The sequence below is a fragment of the Mesoplodon densirostris genome, chromosome 2 (genome assembly GCF_025265405.1).
Source record: "Mesoplodon densirostris isolate mMesDen1 chromosome 2, mMesDen1 primary haplotype, whole genome shotgun sequence".
NCBI lineage: Eukaryota > Metazoa > Chordata > Mammalia > Artiodactyla > Ziphiidae > Mesoplodon > Mesoplodon densirostris.
In genome coordinates, this window is record NC_082662.1 from 22,821,122 (window position 1) to 22,847,849 (window position 26,728).

A 26,728-nucleotide genomic window follows, 5' to 3' on the forward strand; every position below is an offset into this window, starting at 1 on the left:
TTCACACGCTTACACTGTCTCCTAGTCATGGAATTCATCCCAGTGTTTATACTATGTTCCTGGGCTGTGGAGACTGAGCCGGTATAACGAGATAAGAGAAGAAATACAAGCCTGTGTCTATGCAGAGAATAACTCAGTTTCCAGGGTCAGTTAAGGCCTGTTCAGTAAGGTAAGACCACAGGCCTCACTTCCTAGAAGTAGTGGGACTTTGGTTTCTTGGGCTAATGCAGTCACGGAATTAAGCACCATGGTCAGTGGAGGACAGGAAAGAGATAAAAAGATGGAAGGAGTGTCCAGTGGAGGCGGGAGCCGAAAGAGGGTCCAATTCCCACTCCTGGATTCGAGGCACTACACCTGAGTGTGTCCTTCCTTTGCCTCCTAACATCCCTCCGGCTCTCTGGACCCATGTACTTCCCAGGCCGCCACACTCCAGCAGGGCATTCTCCAGGTGACCACTGAGCGGTGACTACGTGCTACTGGGCCAGTCCCCAGTATCTAGCACCCATGCTCATCTCCACACCAGTTCCCACACCCTCCTCCACAGACGCAATCTCTACCACACAGGAGGACCCTGAGGAAGAGAGTACTCTGGGAAAAGCAATAAGCAAGAGACAGAAAGTTCCTCCTTGGCACCGAACCCCTACGGATCAGGACCCCACGCATATGCCAACAGTTTCACTTTCATGTTTGCAGTTAATCTTGGCGCCAAATTGGGCAAGATCACAAAAGGGGAGCAGAGGAGAGGGCCACCAGTTCCCACAAGAGGGGGTTTCCGAGTGGCCAAATGCTGCCGTGAGGAGAAAGGCAGCAATTGCATAGCAGGGAAAGCTGGGCTTAAAAGGAAAACGTGTTTGAAATCCACAACTGTGAATGTCTTACGAGAGCAGTGAGGGTAGGAAGGGAATGGACCAAAGGCAGATACCACCCTCAGGGTGCTTTTGTCTTCTTTACCTCTGGAATAAACCCCTGGGTGGTGGGGAGGGAATTATAATGGGGCTAGAGATTCCCCCAAGCAGTGGTCTCCAAAGTGAGCACACAAGATGATTGACCGGGAAACAGAGAAGAATTACAGTTGACCCCACACACAGTCAAAAAATCCACACACAGCTTTACAGGTGGCCCTCCGCACCTGCAGATTGAACCAACTGCAGATCGTGTAGTATGTGTTTATTGGAAAAAATCTGCGTATAAGCGGAGCTGCACAGCTCAAACCGTGATGTTCAAGGGTCAACTGTGTTGGTACATCCTTTCATGTTTATTTTTAATATCTTTTTTCATTTCTAATTTTGAGTGTTTTGTAATATATATAACAAACTAATATAGTAACTGATGTAAATAACCGCTAAATAAATGACTATAACCTGGGGGTGCATGCTCAAAAATTTATCAAGAGTTTTCAATTTCCCTCAACAGCATTTAAAAAAACAAATCTATTAATTCACATAGGACACTAATTCTTACTGGCTTTTCTCTAGTTAAATCCAATAAAGTACCACTATTTCCCAAGGAGCCTCATCTCCCACCTGTACACCTAAAGAGCTCTTCCTGAGACTAGGCTGGACGCACGGCTTGGCTGTGACACTGGGGATTTCTGGTAGCTTGGGTCATAGTGCTGTTCCTGCTGTCTCAACAATGTACCAAGAGAACGCTGTATACCTGACATCCCAGGTGACCACAAATACCCAAAATGCAAGTTCCCCTGGCTTGAGCAGGTAGAAGCTCTACAGAGGCTGGCGTTTCACTCTGCTGAGGAGTGGCCTACCTCTGCTCAGCCCCACGGGTCCCCACAGTGCTCAGAATCCACAAAGCTCCTGTGAGACCGTGTCAGTGCCAAGATGGAAGGGAATTCAGTATCCCTGAGTAGCTACTCTGTGTTATTGGGAATGCTGAATCAGCAAGTCCTGGGACATCAATCTCTTATTTTGCTTTATATTCCTAGTAGCTGACCAATGGGTTGACACAGTAGGTATTCAATAAACACTCACTGAATTAATGAGTAAGTAGTTTTTGATTGCTAAATCACAGGATTCAAACTCAAAAGAAAAAGTGACTTCTACCCAGAACCACTGCTATTGCCCCCTTGCCCATTGCATGGTAACTAGAAAGAGAAGTCCACCACCCATAGAAGTATCCTATCATGCATTCCACATTCAAATGGATACGCTTTTTAAAACCTGTTTTTAGCCATTGTTCTTTCTTTTAGGAAACAATCAAGAATGGACATACTTGCAAATGAACATACTGGTTGACTGACCTTTAAGCATCTGCACAGCTCCCCAGATGGGAACTATCCTGCACGTACAGAAAATAACAACCACATTGTTGTTCACTGTCAGAAACCAAGGGAGTGGCGCCTTCTCCACACAGCTGCTGGTAGATCTCATTTAGAAACACAGTTAAAGCACTTATAGAACTTTTATTTGCATGTTACACCTCATTAACTTATCTCTGAGTTAGCTGAGATGATAAAGTATTAATTATCACAGTGTAAAAAAAAGAACATTTTTACAAGTTACTGCAATAGAACTATTTTATTAAACTTATGAATGTACTTATTTTGTACAAAACACACATCTTTCTCTGCCCCATGAAGCCACCATTCTAGAACCCCATGCTTATAAAAACACACTTTTGGCGGCAATTATGACAAGGTGAAAGAAAGCGCAATTCTGAAAGTAACAACACATAACCACATAACCACAGTGGGGAACAGAAGCAGGCAGAGGTTAGTGGGCTTCATGGCTAGCTCTCTGCTGACAGGCCCTAGTCCTGCTCTTAACAGGCAACAATTTAGGAATAAAAACTCCTGAGTATTATTTAAGTAATACCACCCAACCCTCTTGGTAGCATCCCTCTTCCAATTCCATTTATCCTGATATTGTAACTAATTAATTTGTAACTTCTTTAAGAAATTCTGCCCTGGTTTACATCCCTGTCAGTTGCCCATATCCCTCTGAGCTTCAGAAACACAGAAGAGTAGTAAGTTTCAAAAGGATGTCAATTGAAACCTTTTATAGATGAAACCTACTTCCTAGAAGTCAACCTGCCAAATATATGCACAGCTGGAGACGAGAGATTGCGTAAAAAGTCCGGCTGGAAAATATCTCGGGTACCCAATTAGATCCTGTTATTCTGCGTCTGTGGATTTAAAATGATCATCATCCACAGTGGAATAGATGTGTCCCTCGTTGCTTAGAAAATCCACAGCTTGCCTAGAAAGAAAGAAAAAACCAAATGCAGAAGAAAGGAAACTGCCTTTTGGATATGGCTGAACCTGTAAACTTCACTCATTTCCCTACTTCCTATCTTAGCTGAGAAGAATTCATGGCCATTTTGCTCATGGAAGGCTCTTGCAGGGAGAAACACCAGTAAAATTACAAAACTGAGGTAATCCATGGAGACAAAGGCTTTAGGGCTGCCTTGGATGCCTCTCCCAAGTTGTGTAAAGCAAAGAAAATAGGACCTCACTTAAATACCAGTCTAAGCAAACTGAAAGCAGGATCTAAAGCTATAGTTCCGGTTGCATATAATGTCTCCCAGTATAAACAGCTATATAAAAAAAATAAGTCCTCACTCATCCACCGACCCTCTCATTCCCCTCTGGGAAATCAAGTTGCAAGAAGGAAAGGAAAGGTCTTTCTAGAAATGGTATGACACCTTCAAATCCTTAAAGGCCCTCAGGGTCAGTGTCAGTAACATATTTAATAAGAGTAACAATTTATAGAGCACCTACTATTGTGACAGACATTCTGCACCTCATCATCACAGTAACTCTAAGATAGGAATTATTATCCTCATCTTATAGGACAGGAAATGGAATGAGACCTCAGTATTCTTTTCTATCAAGACCTAGAATATCAACTGATTTATAGTAACAACTATCACAAACACCATAATACTCAGTTTGTTTGATTAGTTCATTAGAATCAGGAAGCTGCTTGTCTAACAGGTTATCAGAACAAGGATGTTGGAAGGACTGTCTAATGGCTTCAGGTCCAGATAGCCTGAGGAACACTGCACAGTGGGGACAGCAACGCCAACGCAAATGTACACCTGAGGACTAGGAGCTTACGATCTCATTCCTCCAGACTAATATCCACAAGAGGTATCTGGTCAATTTTTGCTCAAAATTACACCCCTTGCACATAATGGGACTTAGTATTTGCTGAATGAAAAATGAATGAGTGAAGTGACAGGCAGCACCATCTTTGTGAGTCCTTTTTCTATTTTTCCATGACTGAACAGCTTCGCTTTCGTTAGTCAACGGTTTTTTTAATTTTTTATTTTTTAAACTTACTTCTCATTACCAGGAAATCCTGGTGAGGGGAAACGGGTACAATTCTGGAGCCCTAGTTCACAGAAACCAAATACTCACTTGATTGAGGCTACACTCATGTGTTGGAGCTGATTCTTGAGATCCTGAAAGTTCAATCCTTCAGGCCTTGGGCAAGCCTTAATCAAATTCAGTACCTGAAGATTCAAATCAGAAAGATTTTAGCAACTACTCTGAATCAGTTCCCCTATGTAAGCCAGAATCCCTTTATAGGAAAGAAATGAGTCAGGTACTTAGCACCATTAAGGAAGTAACATAATTTGCAACTGTCTGTGTCTTGCATGTCTGGAGCCACTCAGCCGTTTACCTGGTTCTGGACCACAGTGAGGCCATTTGCTGGCATGAAGCTATTCCCACCGAAGTTCCCAGCTTCACCCATTCCTGGATTGCTGATAGGTGCTCTCCCTGCAGAGGGCTGAATTAAGAAATAAGTTTACAACATTAGTAAATTCACCAATTTAAACACAGTCCTTGCTCTTTTAAACAGCTTAATAAGTAGTTTACAAAAAAACAATTTAGGCAGTTTTTTTTTTTTTTGGCTGCGCCACACGGCTCATGGGATCTTAGTTCCCTGACCGGAGATTGAACCCAGGCCATGTGAAAGCGTGGTTAGAGTCCTAACCACTGGACTGCCAGGGAATTCCCTAAGCAGAGTTTTCCCAATAACAATTGCTTCCCTTGGAAAGGACAGCTATTATCTAATGAGTATTTCATAGGAAGATAAAGTCATTCTCTGAAGCATATCATATCAAACAGAGAAAGGTACTTCCTGGATCCTCCTTTTCTTTTGTGATGTGACAGGAACCAGAGGAAAAATAGCACTGAGAAGAAAATTACTGAGATCTGCTATAGTGGTATCTATCTCTGGTGCTTCAATCCTGCAAGCATTTACTGAGTGTCAACTAGGCATGAAGCATTGCAAGGAGAGAAAAGGAGACATAGTTCTCATCACCCTCTTTTCTTCTTTTATACCACCAAACTTTTAAAAAATAATAGATTATAGTCACTGTTTACATTTCCCAGCACTATTTGGATTCTCTCCAAATATACCTCTGAAACTGTTCTCACCAAACTTACCAATGCTTATCAACCAACACAGCCAGTAATCCCTTTCAGTCCTCATAACACTTGACCTCTCAGAAGCAGACACTGCTGACCACACCCCTCTTGAAATGTACCCCTCCTTAGGCTTCCTGACACCACATTCTTCTGGTTCTCCACTTAATTTTCAAACTATACCTTCTCAGTATCCCTTCTCAGCCTCTTTGTCTACCTGTCTTCCAAAAAGCTGATAGTCCCCCCAGGATTTCATCCCAGACCTCCTCCAAGGCCACAAATCCTTGTTCCCAACCATCTACTGAAGACCTCCACTTAGCTATCTCACGCACTTCAAAATAAAGTTCACTACTTTCCTCCCCAAACCTACTTGCCCTGGTATATTCCGTTTTTATTAGTAAGTCCAAGCCCAGTCCTATAGACCAAGGCCATCTGTGAGTCTCCACTCGCTCACCTCCGACAGTCTGTCACCACAGCCCATTAATACAACGTGTCGCAGCTCGAATTGATCCTCATCACCCCTGGTCTCCTAACTGGTGTCTCAGCTGCAAGTCTCTCCTACTCCAATCAACCCTCCTCACTGCTCCAAGTAATAACTTCTGATCATGTCTCTCCTCCACCTAAAAGCTTTCAGCTGTCTCCCCCTGCCTGTGAAAATAATATAAAACTCCTGGACATTCAAGACCTACCACAACTAGACATCAAAGTCTGTATTTTATTCTTGACCACCCCCTTTCAACACAGGGAATTCCTGCCAGTCATACACATGCCTCTGACACGTTATTCCATGTCTGGAATGCTCCTCCCCTCATCTGCCTGGGAAACACTCTTCTCATCCTTCAAAGCCCAACTTAATTGTCACTGCCTTTGTGAAGACTTCCCTGACATGCCCCCAGGCCAAAGTTAGTTGTGTTCTTCCTTCCTGGCTCTCACAGCATTTGGCCCATTCCCTCTCATAGTAGCCATCACACTGTTTGCCTGTCACTTTCCCCCATAAGCCCCTTCAGCTTTGCACAGTGCCTGGTGGGCAGCAGGGGACACGGGTTCGAGCCCTGGTCCGGGAAGATCCCACATGCTGTGGAGCAACTAAGCCCACGCGCCACAGCTACTGAGCCTGCGCTCTAGTCCCCCTGTGCCACAACTACTGAGCCCACATGTCACAACTACTGAAGCCCACGCGCCTAGAGCCTGTGCTCTGCAACAAGAGAAGCCACCGCAATGAGAAGCCCGTGCACCGCAACGAAGAGTAGCCCCCGCTCACCGCAACTAGAGAAAGCCCATGCACAGCAAGGAAGACCCAACGCAGACCAAAAAAAAAAAAAAAAAAAGTTCATTAAATGCCAATGCTTCGAGGTCATTAAATAAAAAAACCAAAATTCAGTCATGGTCTCTTGTTTTCAAGCTAGATGCCTTCCCATTGCTTGCTGGTGAAACAGAAGTCCTATTTTATGATCCAGTAATACTGAACTGAACACTATTTCTTCCCTGGATACCTCTGCTGAAATGACCTCATGTTCTGCTTCAGGTGCGCCCCTGCTCCCATATGTGTATTTTAAGACTTGGTTTAGGCATCACCTCCTCCAGGAGGCCCTTCTTGATGTCCAGGTCAGGACAGGAAACTCTTCTCTGTGGTTTGACAGCACCCTGAACTTGCAACCCCTCACTGCTTTCACTGCTTAAGTGATCTGAACCCTCAATGCTTAAGGTAAACTCTTTGAGGGAAAGGATTATTTTACTTACTCCTCAATATAACTGTCTATACTCACAGCTTCCACCCATCCTCACTTTAAAACCATTTTTATCATAGAACATTTGATACATATGTATAGGTTATCAAGTATAGTCATAAAATAAACACCATAAACTTTCTACCCATTCTCATTCTTTTTAACCCACATTTCCCCTAACAGGTGCTGAAGCCTCTCTTCTGAAGATCCACGTTTCCAAATCCGACAGACCTCTCTCATCACCTTACTTGACTTCTAGGCAGTTGAACTCCACTCCCTCCTTAAAGTACTCTTTTCAGAATATTCTACAGAATCGCATTTCCTGATTTTCCTCCTGCCCAACTGGCAACTTCTTTGACTTTCTCTGGCTTCTGCTGTGTCTCCAGACTCCTAAAGGCTAGTGTCTCAGAGCTTAGGTCTCTTACCTCTTAACTCACTAGTTATCTCGTTTCATCCGAGGCTTTAAATACCATCCACACGATGACTCCCAACGCTCTCTCTCTCTACCCCTGATCTCTCCTTCCCTGACCTCTCCTTTGAGTCCCAGCCTTATACAGTCAACCGTCCATTCTGGTCTCCATTTTGGTGTCTGACACGTCGCATTTGCTAAGTCCAGAACAGAACTCTGGATTTTACCCTTCAAACCTGCTAGCTTCATCTAGTTACTCAAGCCCCAAACCTAGGAGTTTTTTTTTTTTTTTTTTGCGGTAGGCGGGCCTCTCACCACTGTGGCCCCTGCCGCTGTGGAGCACAGGCTCCGGACGCACAGGCTCAGCGGCCATGGCTCACGGGCCCAGCCGCTCCGAGGCACGTGGGATCTTCCCGGACTGGGGCACGAACTCGCGTCCCCTGCATCGGCAGGCGGACTCTCAACCACTGCGCCACCAGGGAAGCCCCTCTCTCTTTTCTTTATATCCTGTATCTAAACCAATAAGTCCTGTCAGCTCTACCTTCAAAATGTATTAGAATCCAACCACTTCTTACCCAGCTGCTGCTACCATTCCCCAGGATTACTTCTGTTGCTATTGTTGGTGTCTCATAGTCTACTCTCCACACAGTAGCTCAAGTGAGCTTTTAAAAAAGGTAAATCAGACCACATCACTTCCCTAGTCAAAACCTTCTAAAGGTTTAGTGTCAATTAGAAAAAAGTAATCCTTACTATGGCCTACAAAGCCCTACATGATCGGGGTCTCGCTCCCTTGCCTACATCCCTGTCCCACCTCCCCTGTCATTTGCTTCACTCCAGACAGTCTGGCCTTCTTGCTGGTCTCAAGTATGCCAAGGTTGTTCCAGTCTCATGGCTTCTGACTTTTTATTACTGCTGCTTGGAATGTTCTTCTCTCATTTAAAATTATACCATTCTTATTTCCTCTATCACTGTCTTATCCTACTCTGCTTAATTTCAGAGTACCTATAACTACCTAAAATTATATATTTGTTTTCTTGTTGATGGTCCATTTCTCTCAAGAATATAAATTTGAGGGCAGACACTTTACCCATCTTGTTCACTGCTATATTCCCAGGGCCTAGAATAATGATTGGCATATACTAGGCTCAATAAATTGAATGAATTTATCTTTGTATCCCCAAGGCTTAGCAAAGTGCTTGGCACAAAACAAGATGCAACAGCTCCAGTCCCTCCTACTGTAACCAGTCCTCCACCTTGCCACCAGAATCATCTAAGGGCACTCTAATACTCAGATCAGCAAACCCATTATGTGGTCCTAGATGGACTCACCAAACTGAATTTGTATCACAGAAAATGTTGAGAAATTTCGATATGAAGCAAGAAATATAATTGCAGGGACAAAATAATGGTGCATAAATTATCCTGTTTAGCCAATAGGTTGGAAGGAAAGCAGCAAAATGCTATCTTAGTTGGGGTTTTTCTCTGAATATGCACTGAAAATCCTGAAGCTAAGAGCTCAGCTGATAATTACGTGTCTACACTTGAAGCCTGTCTTGGCCTCAGTCATCCAAGCCACCGGGGTTAGGGGAACTTGTAATTTTGAGAGGAAAGTGTTCCATCAGGAATAAAATAACACAGCAAAGCTCATGGAGAAAATTTTTTTTGAGGACTGAATGATGCCTTTCTTGTGGCTCAATCTTCAAAATGTCAAGGAAATCAAAGCCAGAGCACAGAAGTGGTTTATGTTTTTTCAGGGAAGAGAAAAAACGACGAGAATGAAGCTGCTCACCTGGCTGTTAGACTTGCTCAGCATCATGTGTGCATTGACTACTTCCAGAATATGTGTGGTGAACTCATTCATATCTTCCAGGGGCATGATCTTAAAGGCTACCAGGCTTTTCTTGTTCTATTAAAATAAAGAGAGAAATGTGAACAAAGAATGAGCACATTCAAGTCAATTTCAGGTCAAAACATTGCGGCTCTTTTCTTGGTTATAGTATTTTACTAAATGAGGAAAATGTGTTATATACTGAAAATTTTTAACTCAGAGTTAATCCAAATACAGTCAATGAAATATAGTCAAAAGAACAAAACTAGCATAGAGATGTTCAATGACTTTCCCAAGGTTATACAACCAGAGTCTATTCTCCAAATCCAATGTCCGCCTTCTACACCTAATGAATGCCATAGATGGCAACTGTAGGCTGAGATCTTGTTCTTTCTCTACCTTTCTGTTTGTTTTATATTGAGGAAACCCATTATTTCCTTTTGAAGAAAAAAATAATGAAATAACTTCAATATAACTCCCATTAAACATAGAGACTTACTAAGTCTTAAGTATCCTAAACTTAGGCATGACCCCAGAGACTGCTTCATGCAGATACATTTTAACTGTTGTTTTTTTTCTGAATTTACCTGAAAAGATCTCAGATGACCAGCCACTTTCACGTATGTTTCTGGAGGAACCACAGTGTTTTCACTGCTGGCATCCTAGCAGAAAAAATACAAACACACCACTTAGGTTTTAGTGATGCTGGTGAAAGCCTCTTCAAAATTTCTAAATTATGTACAGAAAGAGAAAGTTACAAAGTAAGAGCTAAAGGATCCTAATGTAGCACTACCTAGTTTGTCCTGCCTTTTAGAATTTAATTTTTAAAAAATAAAACCAGGAATTAGAATAAAAATATCCAAGTTCTATGTTACGCACATCAAAAAACAAGCAAACAATTATGGCACTCTCATTCAGTGCTCTTAGGCACACAACTTTCTGGTGGACATACTTATTGGCATAGCAACTTTGCTTTTAGAAATTTAAGAAAATAAAGAACATGTATTAAGATTCAGCTTTAATACGGTCAACTAATCTATGACAAAGGAGACAAGGATATGCAACGGAGGAAAGACAGCTGCTTCAATAAGTGGTGCTGGGAAAACTGGACAGCTACATGTTAAAGAATGAAATTAGAACACTCCCTAACACCATACACAAAAATAAACTCAAAATGGATTAAAGACCTCAATGTAAGGCCAGACACTATAAAACTCTTAGAGGAAAACATAGGAAGAACACTCTTTGACATAAATCACAGCAAGATCTTTTTTGATCGACCTCTTAAAGAGTAATGGAAATAAAAACAAAAATAAACAAATGGGACCTAATGAAACTTAAAAGCTTTTGCAAAGCAAAGGAAACTACAAACAAGACGAAAAGACAACCCTCAGAATGGGAGAAAATATTTGCAAATGAATCAATGGGCAAAAGATTAATCTCCAAAATATATAAACAGCTCCTGCAGCTCAATATTAAAAAAACACAACAGTGAGAGGCCCGCATACCGCAAAAAAAAAAAAAAAACAAACAACCAGGGCCTCCCTGGTGGCGCAAGTGGTTGAGAGTCCGCCTGCCGATGCGGGGGATGCGGGTTCGTGCCCCGGTCTGGGAGTATCCCATATGCCGCGGAGCGGCTGGGCCCGTGAGCCATGGCCGCTGAGCCTGCGCGTCCGGAGCCTGCGCGTCCGGAGCCTGTGCTCCGCGACGGGGGAGGCCACAACAGTGAGAGGCCCGCATACCGCAAAAAAAAAAAAAAAAAAAAAAAAAACAACCAGGGCCTCCCTGGTGGCGCAAGTGGTTGAGAGTCCGCCTGCCGATGCGGGGGATGCGGGTTCGTGCCCCGGTCTGGGAGGATCCCATATGCCGCGGAGCGGCTGGGCCCGTGAGCCATGGCCGCTGAGCCTGCGCGTCCGGAGCCTGTGCTCCACAACGGGGGAGGCCGCAGCAGTGAGAGGCCCGCATACCGCAAAAAAAACAAAACAAAACAAAACAAAAAAACAAACAAACAAAAAAAAACAACCCAATCCAAAAATGGGCAGAAGACCTAAATAGACATTTCTCCAAAGAAGACATACAAATGGCCAAGAGGCACATGAAAAGCTGCTCAACATCACTAATTATTAGAGAAACACAAATCAAAACTACAGTGAGGTATATCACCTCACACCGGTCAGAATGGCCATCATCAAAAAATCTACAAACAATAAATGCTGGAGAGGGTGTGGAGAAAAGGGAACCCTCTTGCACTGTTGGTGGGAATGTAAATTGATACAGCCATTATGGAGAACAGTATGGAGGTTTCTTAAAAAATTAAAAATAGGGTTACCATATGACCCAGCAATCCCAGTACTGGGCATATACCCAGAGAAAACCATAATTCAAAAAGACACATGCACCCCAGTGTTCACTGCAGCACTATTTACAATAGCCAGGTCATGGAAGCAACCTAAATGCCCATAGACAGATGAATGGATAAAGAAGATGTGGTACATATATACAATGGAATATTACTCAGCCATAAAAAGGAACGAAATTGGGTCATGTGTAGAGATGTGGATGGATCTAGAGACTGTCATACAGAGTGAAGTAAGTCAGAAAGAGAAAAACAAATATCGTATATTAACGCATATATGTGGAACCTAGAAAAATGGTACAGATAAACCGGTTTGCAGGGCAGAAATTGAGACACAGATTTAGAGAGCAAACGTATGGACACCAAGGGGGGAAAGTGGCGGGGTGGTGGGGGTGGTGGTGTGATGAATTGGGTGACTGGGATTGACATGTATACACAAATGTGTATTAAATGGATCACTAATAAGAACCTGCTGTATAAATAAAATAAAATTTAAAAATTAAAAAAAAAGATTTAGCTTTAAGAGTATTCATCACAGCATAGTTTTGAATACTAAAACATTTAAAACAACCTACATATCCAACAAAAGGTGCACATTCATATAATGGGTTAGTTTATACTGTTCCAAATGATAATGCAGAATTCTATTCATTGTCTGCGAAGACCTGCTGTGACTCATGGAAAAAAGCTTATTTCCCACAAGGGGAAACATATACATCAAAACGTTAACAAAAGTTAACTTGGATAATTATAAATGATTTTAATATTTCTTTTTGGGTTTTCTAGACTATGTACCTATTATTTATAAGAAAAATACATAAGCTGACTCAAAGCTCTTTTTGATTATAAAATACATGACTATAAAAAAACTAGAATATAGAATCTATGTGTTTAAAAATAAAAAACACCCCAATTCTCATTACCTGGAGATTATCAACTATTTGCATTTCACTCTACCTATTATTTTACATAGCTGTATCTGTACCACAGATAAAACTTTGTATTCTCTCAAAGAACATTTTAAAACAACTTGGAACTAACACAACATTATAAATCAACTATACTGCAATAAAAATTAAAAACAAACAAACACTTGCAAAAAGTAAAGCTGGATCTATACTTCTCTCCTTTTACCAAAGTACATCATTTAATTATAAAAAGACTTAATCATATATAGAGATATAAAAAGAAACCACAGAAATAATAGAAGGAAAAATGAATTGAAAAATAATCTGAAACGAGGAAAAGCTTTTCAAAGTCAAAAGACAAACTAGAGAAATCATATAATTATGATAAGAGGTTACTATTTTTCAGGCTCCTGAAAACAAAAATAAATAACCAAACACTCCTGGGGAATCAAAGGACTTAGACAACTAAAAATCCCCCCACAAATTAACACTGAATAAAGTTAAAAAAAAAATCCAATCTTACTAAAACCAAAGAATTACACATAAAAAATGAGAAAACTCTCAATGACAAGACTGTATTTTTAAACTATGATACAAAAATTTAAGACTCATAAAACCTACTGTTAGGGTGTGGAGAACTAACGGGGAACTCTCATGCACTAAGTAAATTGGTACCTTTATGGAAGGCAATAAAAGATGTAAAAATGTAAATGTAAGATTAACCAAAAAAGAAAGTAGAAACATGTAAAATGTGTATTTCCTGCAGAAAACCTAGTTTAAATTGATCTTAAGGAGATCATCTCAATCATGAAGAGATGTACACAAAGATATTCACCGCTGTATTGTCTATAATAACAAATGATGGAAATAAGCTAAATGTTTCCTGACTGGGTCTATAAGTAAGGGATGATATATCCTTATGATGGAACAGGCAGTCACCAAAGTTGATGATGTAAATCTGTATTTATTGACATTAAGAAATCAGTTCCACTACATAGTTTTGAGCAAAAAGAGCAGATTACAGAGCAGTTGTATATCATATTATCCTTTATGTAAAACTGTAAGCATACATCTCATGAATGTACAGATATGCAGAGAGAAATGTCTGAAAGGGTATTTCCCAAAATGTGTTGTAACAGTAGTCATCTTTGGGATGTGGGATTTCAGGGTATCTTTAAATATTTATAAGTGAGCATCATACGTTTTGTATGAGCATGCAGTATTAGGCATCTCTAGTAACTACCTTCCCCCTTGATGGCAGGGACTGTGTCTTTTGCATTCTTTGTCTACCTGGAACCAAGCAGTCTGGTTCAGAATCAGTACTCCAATAATAACTGTTGAATGAATTCTCCTTTATTTTTCTGAGGTGCAAAAAATAAAGAATGCATAACTATCAAGTTAATTCTTCACAGACGACTTGTGGTTTTTGAAGTGAAAATAGCATATAAAGTACGCATTATCCAAATGTTCAATAATGAATGTATTTTAAAAACAGCATAAAAAACCAAGAGGCCTTCTGCCAATTGAAAAATAAAAAGGGGGCTTCCCTGGTGGCACAGTGGTTAAGAATCTGCCTGCCAATGCAGGGGACACAGGTTCGATCCCTGGCCCAGGAAGATCCCACATGCTGTGGAGCAACTAAGCCCACGCACCACAACTACTAAACCTATGCTCTAGAGCCTGTGAGCCACAACTACTGAGCCCACATGCCACAGCTACTGAATCCTGTGTGCCTAGAGCCCGTGCTCAGCAACAAGAGAAGCCACGACATGAGAAACCCGCACATCACAAGAGTAGCCCCCGCTCACCGCAACTAGAGAAAGCCCACGCACAGCAACAAAGGCCCAACACAGCTAAATAAATAAATTTTTAAAAATAAATAAAATAATTAAAAAAAATAAAAAGGGTAAAAAGAATATATTTTCTTTAAGTCTATTTTCTCCATGTTTATACATACACTCATATACATGTTGCTTTGCAAAAATGGGGCCACACCATGCATACTACCTTTAACATGCTCTCTTCCTCTCAACAATTTATGGTAAACACTTCTTTGTGACAATACATACATTTCTACATCATTTGCAGCATTTAAAAAAATATACCATGATTTAATTAATAATATCCTATTGCTAACATTGAGATTCCTTTTAGTTTTCCATTATTATAAATAATGTGATGATCAACAATCTTACAACTGAATCTTTGCGTGTATCTTTAATTATTCCTTAATTGTACATTTCTGGCAGTGGAGTGCTAGGTCAACATTTCTGAGATGATTTTGATCATCGGCTGATTTTTGAGAAAGGTGATGCTCATAACATCAAGGTAGGATGGTATCCACTTCCCCAAACAGTGACAAATCACTCCATAAATTAAGCGCCTACTGCTCTCAATAGAAGTGGACATTGCCATTCTCTTTTCCCCTTTGCCAATTTAATAAGTTAAAAATGGTATCTTAATGTTAAGCAAACTTGCTTTTCTTATTGTTGTTGCAATTTGTATTTCATCTAGTATGAATTACTTGTGCATTTCTTTGCCCATTTTCCTAAGGTGTGGTTGCTTTTTCCTTTGTAAGAACTTTCAATAATTGAAAATTTAAAATGTTTGTAATATTTTGCAAAACATTTTCCCACTAATTTAAATAATATTTACTCAGGGCCCACTATGTAACTGGCAGTGTTCTAGGTGCTAGGGATACAGTGCCAACATAAAAATCCTTGTTCTCACAGAGTTTACATTCTAGTGTGTCCTGTCACTTGCCCTTTAACTTTGTTTATAGTATTTTGGGAAGTTTAAAAGATTTAAAATTTTTTATGACATCAAATGTATTGGTCTTTCATGTTAGGTTTCTGCCTTTGATGTCTTGCTTATGTTTTATTTTATTTTATTTATTTTTTATTTTTTATTTTTTTAATTTATTTAATTTATTTATTTATTTTTGGCTGCGTTGGGTGTCCGTTGCTGCGCATGGGCTTTTCTCTAGTTGCAGTGAGCGGAGGCTACTCTTCGTTGTGGTGCACAGACTTCTCATTGCAGTGGCTTCCCATGTTGCGGAACATGGGCTGTAGCCACGTGGGCTTCAGTAGTTGTGGCTCGCAGGCTCTAGAGCACAGGCTCTGTAGTTGTGGCACACGGGCTTAGTTGCTCTGCGGCATGTGGGATCTTCCCAGACCAGGGCTCGGACCCATGTCCCCTGTGTTGACAGGCAGATTCTTAACCACTGCGCCACCAGGGAAGCCCGCTTATGTTTTATTTTTATAATAAGATCCGCCTTTAAAAAGTAAGACTAAAAAAGTTCAACGTCTCCAAAGTCCCAAAGTAACCCCACCCTGATTCAAAAACAACTACTTACATCTGTGTCAACCCACTGGCGAACATCCATGGGTGCAGCCGTCATGTCATCTATTTTGTAAACAATATTGGTTGCAGCCTTCTCTGCATTTCTGATTATCCCCACAATAGTGACCTAGACCAGAAGAAAAAAAAATTTGGTTTTCTTGGAAACCAAAGCAACACTTATGTATTTTCTTAAAAACATTTATTTATTTATTTATTTGGCTGCACTGGGTCTTAGCTGTGGCATGTGGGATCTTCACTGCAGCATGCGGGATCTTTAGTCGTGGCATGTAGGCTCTTAGTTACAGCATGCAGAATCTAGTTCCCTGACCAGGGATTGAACTTGGGCCCCCTGCATTGGGAGCGTGGAATCTTAACCACTGGACCACCACGGAAGTCCCTATGTATTTTTTTCCATAAATTTATTTATTTATTTATTTTAGGCTGCATTGGGTCTTCGTTGCTGCGCACAGGCTTTCTCTAGTTGCAGTGAGCGGGGGCTACTCTTTGTTGCAGCGCGCGGGCTTCTCTTGTTGCTGAGCATGGGCTCTAGGCGCACGGGCTTCAGTAGTTGTGGCTCGCGGGCTCTGGGGTGCAGGCTCAGTAGTTGTGGCGCACAGGCTTAGCTGCTCCACAGCATGTGGGATCTTCTCAGACCAGGGCTCGAACCCGTGTCCCCTGCATTGAGGCGGATTCTTAACCACTGCACTACCAGGGAAGTCCCCTATGTATTTTTAAATGATGTTAGTTTGATCTCATTCTTCATTCCTACGATTAAGTGACTCTTCCACAAATTATTTTTACTTACCTGTGAAATCTCAACATTTCCAATTTTGAACACTTCATCAACCAGAGTAGCAGAAAGCAGCTGAGATATGGTACAGGGTACAATATGCTGAGCTCGGGCTCTCTGAAAAAAAAGTATGCATATATTCAATTAAGAAAATAATAACTACTGTTCATTTAGCACCTGCTATGTGCCAAGCACTTTACATATATTATAACATTGAATCTTCAAAATGCACCTCATTATCCCTGCTTCACAGAGATGAAAACCAGGGTTATATAGCTAACAAATGCCACACTTCAGATTTCAAACCCAGGCTTGTCTGACTCCAAAGCTCCTGATGAATGGATAAGTTTGTGCGGTACTAGAGATCACCAAAATGAGTAGGCCAGAGTGCAAAGAGCATAAGGAAGATGACCTGCTTCTGAAACAGACTTTTAAAAGGAAACCCCACCTTTAGGAGCTGGCTTTTTATCACAGATGAGATGGTACTCAAAGGGGTTTGAGAGATGGCCAGCAGAGACAGAACACTAAAGTTGTTCTAACTCTCATGATAAAATGTAACAGAAAGTTAGAGGTACAGCTTTAGGATAGATGTTCTGACAATCAAATGTGAGCATGGGGAAAATGGGATAAGGGCTTGGCCACACCGGACATCTTAAAGGAAAGGGACAGGAGGTGATGGGCAGAAGAGGACACCCAAATCACATCCAGAAGCAGCCTAACACCAGCATAAATTCTTATTTTTGCGTACCACTGGGCAGAGGTTGTTTGGGGGACAAAAAGGTGAGTAAAATCGAATAGGATTTGCCTTCAACATACTCCTAACTTAGGGGAGGTAAAAATGTAAATAACGAGCCTGATCTTGATACACTATAGAACAAGATGCTCTATGTAGGATCTCGGAAATATTTTTGGCAATTTCAAGAAGAGGGAGCATTTAGGCTGGTCCTTGAAGCACAAGAATTTCGACAGTGAAAAAATAGTGGGTAAGGAATATGCATTATAGGCTGAGGGCAAACATGCACTCTCATAGACTCTTAGAGGAAGCATGTACAAGATGGAAAAAGCATGGTGGGTTAAAGATTACGGTTCTTCCTGTTGGAGATCAACAGGATGTAACCCAGTAACTGTTCCACGTGTAAGACTGAACATAGCAGACTCTTGGTCTTCATGGATTTAGCAGTTGAAGCTTATTCCTGAAGGCCCATGATACTAGCAACATTTCACTTTGCTGAAGCATAATTCTGAATGGTGAATATTGCCAGGATGGTAGAAAGTAAGCCTAGCCAACTACCAGCATACATGTCACAACAGGCAGCAGCCAAGCTTGAGGGTAAAGATTATGGCTCAACCACTCAGGAGCAGTGTGCTCTTGGTCACATTTCTCTATTCATCTGTACCTCAGTTTCCTCATCTATAAAACTAGGAATAATAAAATCATTAAAAATCATTATGAAAATTAAATATATGGTGAAGTACCTAGAATAACTGGCATACTGTAAGCACTCAATAAACATTAGGAGGGCCTCCCTGGTGGCGCAAGTGGTTAAGAGTCCGCCTGCCGATGCAGGGGATACGGGTTCGTGCCCCGGTCTGGGAGGATCCCATATGCCGCGGAGCGGCTGGGCCCGTGAGCCATGGCCGCTGGGCCTGCGCATCCGGAGCCTGTGCTCCGCAACGGGAGAGGCCACAACAGTGAGAGGCCCACATACCGCAAAAAGAAAAAAAATAAAAAATAAATAAAAAATAAATAAATAAACATTAGGAATTATTAGGTCAGCTATTGTTCCTCACTCTTTATATCTGCAATAGCTTTTAACAAGGATGTAAAGGAATCAACTGTGTTTTTCAATTTAACTTTATAGTACTTTATAAGTGAAGTTATATGCTATATTAGTATTTATATATTTAAAATTTGCTGAGGTCCCAGGATTTAGCTCTCATAATCTGCTATGCATTTTTCACCTATCACACCTGAGATTTTCATTGTATCTTCAGCATAAGAAAACTAAGAGCCACTGTGGTAACAGCAGCAAGAATATGGGCTTTGGAGCCAGAAAGTCCTACAGACCTGTGTTCAAATTCCAGCTCCACAGACCTGGACACACCACCACCTATTCTATAAAATGAGGATATCTACCTTTTGAGTTGTAAGTGAAATATATAATGTATATGAAAATGCTAATCCCAAGCTCCACATGTAGTAGGTATTCAATAAATATTATTACTCCTCAGGGAAAAAAGTTACAGATGGGTAATTATTGAGGTGTTAGTAAATACCTTCAAATTCATCTCAAATCACAGCGAGTTCTTGTTTTTTAATGAGCACCTATTATGTGCCAGGAACTGATCACAAAGAGTTTCCAGTTTGCTCCAAAGAGATTCACAGAGAGGGTGTCAGCACGAGTACTGATATGTTTAATTCTGAAAAAAATTCTTTTCTAACTGACTATGAACCACTGGCTACTCTGACAGTACTATAAAAAACCCACCATTTTTAAAGGCAAAACATGGTCAGTATTAGAAATTTCACGATTCAATCAAATATAACAGGTTCATAGTCGACAGGAAACATTTTTGATGGAGTGTTTATCTAATTTACTGTGGAAAAGGCACTAGATTTAAACATAAAAAGACCTGGGTTTGAAACTCCAGTTTATAACCATCATTGTTCTCCAAAAAGCAGTCTTAATACACAGCCCCAGGTAGGGATACTGAGATTAAGAATTCTAACAACCAGAATGAAGAAAAATAGTTAAGATAAAGGAGAAAAGATGAGAACCAATGATCTTTTGTTTTTTCCTTTACAGCCTCAAGGAAGACAAAGTTAGAGGACTTGGAGTCCCCTCTGGTCTTCCTAGGAAAAAGAAAATTACAATAGACAGAAGTTGCTCATCAGATTTTGAATTTGTGCAGCATCATGTGTGAACTGTCTAACTAGCTATGCAAGCTCAGGTGTCCCTTAATCTCCCTGAGCCTCTGTTGTGCAATGCAGTAAATAATAACTCACAGGATCATATAAAATAATCATATGAAAAATATAAAGCAATGCCCAAATGTATGGGAATTATCAATGGATTTTTTTCTCACTGACACACCCTGGTGAATTAACAGTTTAGGTAAAAGCTTATCAACCTGGACATAAAACACAGAAGCTACTAATACTGAATCTTAACACCAAATCCTGTATTTTTTAAAGGATGAAATCAACAGCAGCTATTAAATTGAAACTCATTTCTGAAAGAGCGAATAACAAGCATTTGGACAGCTTTTTACTGATCACTTTCCTATACATTACCTTATTTATCAATTCTCAGAATCACCCTGGGACATGAGTAGTACTAGTACTATTATCAGATGAGAAAAATCAAGGGCCACCAAAACCAGCAGTGCAAGCTGCTTCGCTAAACTCACACCACCAGTTAAAAGGCAGAGTTGATTCTAGACACCATGTATTCTGGCTCCAATGCTCAGGTTCTTTTTAATAATACTCTCTGGGACCATTTACTGAAAGCAACTCTGGGGCAGGTGTAATTATATATATCATAATATTAAGTCTCATACAACCTTGTAAGGTATCTATTATTAATCCCATTTAGTAGGTGCCAAACAGATTTCCAAGAAGGTATCATTTGTCCAATGATACCCTGCAAGGAGTGTCAGAGCAATGGTGGATCATAGATCCACTAGACTTCAAAGACCATGTTCTTTCCACCGCATTAGAGCACCTCATTACATTTCATTTAAAAACGACTTCCAATACATGAAGAATGTAAACTAGGCTATACAAACAAGTTCCCTTCTCCCACAAAGTTGATTCATTAGTTCTATTGGTAAATTTCAAAATAAAGCCAGGAAACAATGGATGCAAAATTAGGGGAATTTCATTTTTCAAAATCACAGCACTCAATTATAAGATTCGATAAGATAATAATTGACAATTATCGTATCAGCTCAAGTTTAACACCCTTCCTTCATCGCATAAATTTTCTCTCACAGATGAGTCAGTAGCTTCCGGACAGTATAAAATAAAACGAAGTACGCTTTCAACCTACAGATTTCTTTTCGGCCTGGGAAGGTGTCGGTGATCCAAAGCCCCCAGGGGACTGTGTGTAGCCTCCGGCTCCCCCAAAAGAGGAACTGCTATAGCTTTCAAATCCACCTGGTTTTAAACAACAACGGTATTAATACCTGTTCCGCCCTCCAAGCCTCTGAAAAATCCCAGACTTCACCCTAGCCACTTCCAGCGTCTCCTTAACCTTCCCCTGACCCCGCACGCCCCCGCGGCCGTCCCCCGCCCCTCCCCCACCCGCGCCGCCACAGGCCTCTCCCACCCAGCCCCTTGCTAAATCCTTCCTGCGAGTCTCATAATCCGCCCCACTCATCATTACTGGTCCACATCTTCGTCACGATTCCCTCAGGAAAGAGTTCCAGAAGATTCCGGCCTGGTGGGTTCCCGTAACCGCCTCTGGACCCTGCGGCGGCCGCTCCGCTATATCTACTTTTCGCAGGAGCCACAAACTCCTTCCCGCGAAAGACGGAGCCAGTCAGCAGCCAGAACTCTTCTCGCTTCAGCCAATCAGTGCTCACGAATCTTACGCCTTTTCCCGTCTTCTCCAGCTGCGCTCCTGAAAACGCGCACTCTGCTCCCGGGAAGGTCGGAAGCCTCTGAGGCCATCGTTATTAAGGGCAAAATAGACTGCGCAAGCGGAAGTAAGTCTGAGGGACGTTGTGATAGGACGGTGTCTCAAAAAAATAACCAATCAAGATGATTTTTCCGCACCTCTGGCCGTGTAATCCCACCCCCCGTGACTCCTTACATCACTTCCTTTGTACGGCCTCCTCTTGTTCCCGCCAAACTCTTCCCAAGCGACGCCTTAATCTAAAGGGTTGTAGAATTCCTGCTTCCGCATCTGGGCCTGGCGATCACGTAGCATTTGCGCGCCCGGGGAAGTCACAGTACTGGCTCCACGGCACCTCGTGGAGTTGCATGTTCTTTTCGTTAAAAAGCCAAGTTCAGTTCTTTTATTGCCACCTCCTCGTCCTGATTTTCCCCAGTGAGGCTATGAGAAACCTACACTGTCTTTCCCAGAATGGCAGAAGATCTGAGAATGACATCCCCCCAACCTGTTCCTCACCCTGCTCTAATCCAGCTTCGCATCCTCGATTGCCTCAAGTATTCCTCATATAACACAGTTGTGTCCCTACTATAGAGAGTGGAACACGTCTGTCAGTTCTTTGCTCTAAATACTACTATCTTGTTAGGACTCTTCCTCCCTCCCCCAATTAATTTATTAAAAAATATTTATTGATGTCTCTTTTGTTCCCAGCTCAGTACTGGCCATTAGGATTCAATGGTAAATAAGATAGACATGGTCCTGGGCTTTTGGGCCACTGTATTTCCTTTGCTAAAACTGCAGGCACTGTTTTTTGTTTGTTTGTTTGTTTTTTGGCTACGTTGGGGCTTTGTGGCTGCTGCACGGGCTTTCTCTAGTTGCGGCAAGCAGGGGCTACTCTTCGTTGTGGTGCTCGGGCTTCTTGCCGCGGTGACTTCTCTTGCTGCAGAGCACGGGCTCTAGGCACACAGGCTCAGTAGCTCCACGACATGTGGGACCTTCCTGGACCAGGGATCGAACCCGTGTTCCCTGAATTGGTAGGCAGATTCTTAACCACTGCGCCACCAGGGCAGTCCCGCAGGCACTGTCTTAAATATTTTACATTAATTAACTCAGTTCTGTGAGGTAGGTAAATACTGCTGTTGTCCCCACTTTACAGATGAGAAAACTGAAGCTGAGTTGTGGGAGTCTATATTGAAGCCCAGGAAGTCTGATTCTATCAACCAGTGTAGTTAGTATACCTTCTTGAACATTCTAGACCTGGGGCACAAACTCACATGACAACTGGGCTCAGGCAGGAAAACTGTAAATATAGTGGATTGGATAATAGAGGGGAATTTTTTTTTAATTGAAGTATAGTTGATTTACAATTGTGTTAGTTTCCAGTGTACAGCCAAGTGATTTATTTATATACATATATATATATATATATATATATGTTCTTTTCCTTATAAGTTGTTTTTTAATTTAATTTAATTTAATTTTTTATACAGCAGGTTCTTGTTAGTTATCCATTTTATACATATTAGTGTATACATGTCAATCCCAATCGCCCAATTCATCCCACCCCCACCCCCACCCCCCTCACCGCTTTCCCCGCTCGGTGTCCATACATTTGTTCTCTACATCTGTGTCTCAATTTCTGCCCTGCAAACCGGTTCATCTGTACCATTTTCCTAGGTTCCACGTTTACGCGTTAATATACGACATTTGTTTTTCTTTTTCTGACTTACTTCACTCTGTATAACAGTCTCTAGATCCATCCACATCTCTACACATGGCTGAGTAATATTCCATCATATATATGTACCACATCTTCTTTATCCATTCGTCTATCTATGGGCATTTAGGTTGCTTCCAAGACCTGGCTATTGTAAATAGTGCTGCAATGAACACTGGGGTGCATGTGTCTTTTTGAATTATGGTTTTCTCTGGGTATATGCCCAGTAGTGGGATTGCTGGATCATATGGTAATTCTATTTTCAGTTTTTGAAGGAACCTCCATACTGTTCTCCATAGTGGCTGTATCAATTTACATTCCCACCAACAGTACAAGAGGGTTCCCTTTTCTCCACACCCTCTCCAGCATTTGTCATTTGTAGATTTTCTGATGATGCCCATTCTAACTGGTGTGAGGTGATACCTCATTGTAGTTTTGATTTGCATTTCTCTAATAATTAGTGATGTTGAGCAGCTTTTCATGTGCTTCTTGGCCATCTGTATGTCTTCTTTGGAGAAATGTCTGTTTAGGTCTTCTGCCCATTTTTGGATTGGGTTGTTTGTTTTTTTAATATTGAGCTGCATGAGCTGTTTATATATTTTGGAGATTAATCTTTCGTTTGCAAATATTTTCTCCCATTCTGAGGGTTGTCTTTTCGTCTTGTTTGTTGTTTCCTTTGCTGTGCAAAAGCTTTTAAGTTTCATTAGGTCCCATTTGTTTATTTTTGACTGGGGTCAGTCAGGAAAACTGTAAATATAGTGGATTGGATAATGGAGGGGAATTTTTAAAACTTTTTTCTCCACAGTAAGAAAAGCAACCACACAAGCATAATAGTAAATAGCAACTGACATAAAGAATATGGGGTCGGGCCTCCCTGGTGGCGCAGTGGTTGAGAGTCCGCCTGCCGATGCAGGGGATACGGGTTCTTGCCCCGGTCCGGGAGGATCCCATATGCCACGGAGCGGCTGGGCCCGTGAGCCATGGCCGCTGAGCCTGCGTGTCCGGAGCCTGTGCTCCGCAACGGGAGAGGCCACAGCAGTGAGAGACCCGCGTACCGCAAAAAAAAAAAAAAAAAAAAAAAGAATATGGGGTCAGTGTTGCCAGGGCATCTTAAGTTTTTTTAGCAGGTACCAGAAGCCTTCATTTTTATGTAAAAATTTCAGTTTTGTTTATAAGTAAATTTAAAAATTAAAAGGGACTTCCCTGGTGGCGCAGTGGTTAAGAATCCGCCTGCCAATACAGGGGACATGGGTTCGAGCCCTGGTCCAGGAAGAATCCCACATGCTGCGGAGCAACTAAGCCCGTGCGCCACAACTACTGAGGCCATGTGCCACAGCTACTGAAGCCCGTGCACCTAGAGCCCATGCTCCACAACAAGAGAAGCCACTGCAATGAGAAGCCCGAGCACCACAATGAAGAGTAGCCCCGCTTGCTGCAACTAGAGGAAGCCCGTGTGCAGCAAAAAAGAAACAAAGCAGCCAAAACAAACAAACAAACAAAAAATTTAAAATGCTATATAGGCCAAAGAAAAGGTATCTGTGGGCCAGATGTTGATTGTGTGCCCTTTCTTTCCTACGTAAATTCTGTTAGCGTCCAAATCATTGCTGAGAAATAAGATACAGCCAAGAAGAAAAGTCATATCAAGATAACATTATTATATTAAGCCTAAGGTGATTGAAACTTTCAGAGTCTGACAAGTAAGAGCATATTTATGATATGTAGGATAAAATGTTAGCAATTAAAAGTATTTGGGAAATTTAAGATGTGGGTTCACTTGGAGTAGTCAGCCTCATTTGCGGTTCAACTAGTTATAAATTCAGCTGAGAGGATCATACTTTTAAAAATAAATAAAATGAAATATGAATATCTTAAAATATAACAATGCAAAACTAAGGTTTTTGCAAATCTTTTCAAGAACTTGATGATCTGATACATTGAGCAGAGGGCTCAGTTTTCAATTAGCGCTAAAATGATTAGTATTTACCTTTTGTTTGGGGAGGGGCAGTGAATTGGTCTCTCAAGGTTTAATCAAGTTGAAGTCTTCCTGTCACATAGAAGGGATTTCTGAGAAGTCTTCCGTTTCCCTCTCCTGGTAGACTGCTATCAGGGAAAGCCACAGCAAGACTGAGAAAAGGAGAAATCACCCTTTAAAAGCAATCTGGTGACACATCCATTAGGATGGCTACTATTTTAAAAATAGAAAACAAATGTTGGTGAGGACATAGAGAAATTGGAAACTTTGTGGACTGTTAGTGGGAATGCAAAATAGTGCAGCCACTATGAAATATGGTATGGCAGTTCCTCAAAAAATTGAAAACAGAATCATCATATGATCCAGAAGTGCCATTTCTGGGTATATACCCCAAAGAACTGAAAGCAGGGACTCAGTTACTTGGACACCCATGTTCATAGCAGCGTTATTCACAAAAGCCAAAAGGTGGAAGCAAATCAAATATCTATTGACAGATGAATCAATAAGCAAAACGTATGTGACATACAATGGAATATTATTCAGCTTTTAGAAAAGGAAAAAAATTCTGATACATGCTAAAATATGGATGAACCTTGAAAACATTATACTAAGTGAAATAAGCCAGTCACAAAGGACAAATATTGTATGATTCCACTTATATGAGGTACATAGAATAGTCAAATTCATAGGGACAGGAAGTAGAATAGTGGTTACCAGGGGCTGGAGAAAAGGAAGAATGGGGAGTTATCATTTAATGGGTATGTTTCCACTCGAGAAGATTAAAAGTTTCCCTGCTTCCCTGGTAGCAGATTGGTTAAGAATCTGCCTGCCAACGCAGGGAACACGGGTTCAAGCCCTGGTCTGGGAAGATCCCACCTGCTGCAGAGCAACTAAGTCTGTGCACCACAACTACTGAACCTGTGCTCTAGAGCCTGTGAGCCACAACTACTGAAGCCCGTGCACCTAGAGCCCGTGCTCCGCAACAGAAGAAGCCACTGCAATGAAAAGCACGCGCACCACAAGGAAGAGTAGCCCCCGCTCGCCAGAATCCCACACGCAGCAACGAAGACCCAACGCAGCCAAAAATAAATAAATAAATAAATAAATAAATAAATTGATTTTTAAAAAAAGTTCGGGCGATAGATAGTGGTGATGGTTGCACAACAGGAATGTAGCTAATGCCACAGAACTGTACTTGAAAATGGTAAAAAGGTAAATTTTATGTTGTTTGTATTTTAACACAATTAAAAAAATTTTTTAATCCACCCTGGTGTTTATTGAGTATATGCCACAGGCCAGAAATGCGCATTATCTCTGCTAAATTCTTCATATGCATTATCTCCCAAAGTTTTTGACCTGCCATTTAAACCTCCAAGTTCATTTTGCCTCCACATTATAAATACACATATTTTAATCAGAATGTTCTCAACATTGATGAATTTTCATTTAGACTTAATTTCCTGTTCAATTTTTTGTATGGTGAGATTTAGCCATTTCTAATTTTTCCATTTTCAATTTTGCAGAAATCATTGTGAATCAATTCTTTCCTGGGCAAACTTTACAATGAGGGTTAAATTCATCATTCAAATTTGATCCATACCAAATTTTACTGGTTTTTCACATCTGCCACTATAGTTTCATGGGTGCCCATTTCTATCAAGTACAGTTTGATTC

General features: G+C 41.2%; 1 protein-coding gene across 1 annotated transcript; it reads right to left on the reverse strand.

The window, feature by feature from the left end:
- Positions 1 to 2,512: 2,512 nt before the first annotated feature.
- Positions 2,513 to 21,412, reverse strand: RPA2 (replication protein A2). The gene is made up of 9 exons (XM_060081465.1): positions 21,138 to 21,412; positions 20,802 to 20,908; positions 16,765 to 16,866; positions 15,973 to 16,086; positions 9,941 to 10,015; positions 9,315 to 9,431; positions 4,641 to 4,748; positions 4,376 to 4,470; positions 2,513 to 3,212 (listed from the first exon to the last, which is right to left on the reverse strand). Exons 1-9 carry the CDS (start codon positions 21,145 to 21,147, stop codon positions 3,128 to 3,130), a joined length of 813 nt encoding a protein of 270 aa, XP_059937448.1. The 5' UTR covers positions 21,148 to 21,412; the 3' UTR covers positions 2,513 to 3,127.
- Positions 21,413 to 26,728: the final 5,316 nt, after the last annotated feature.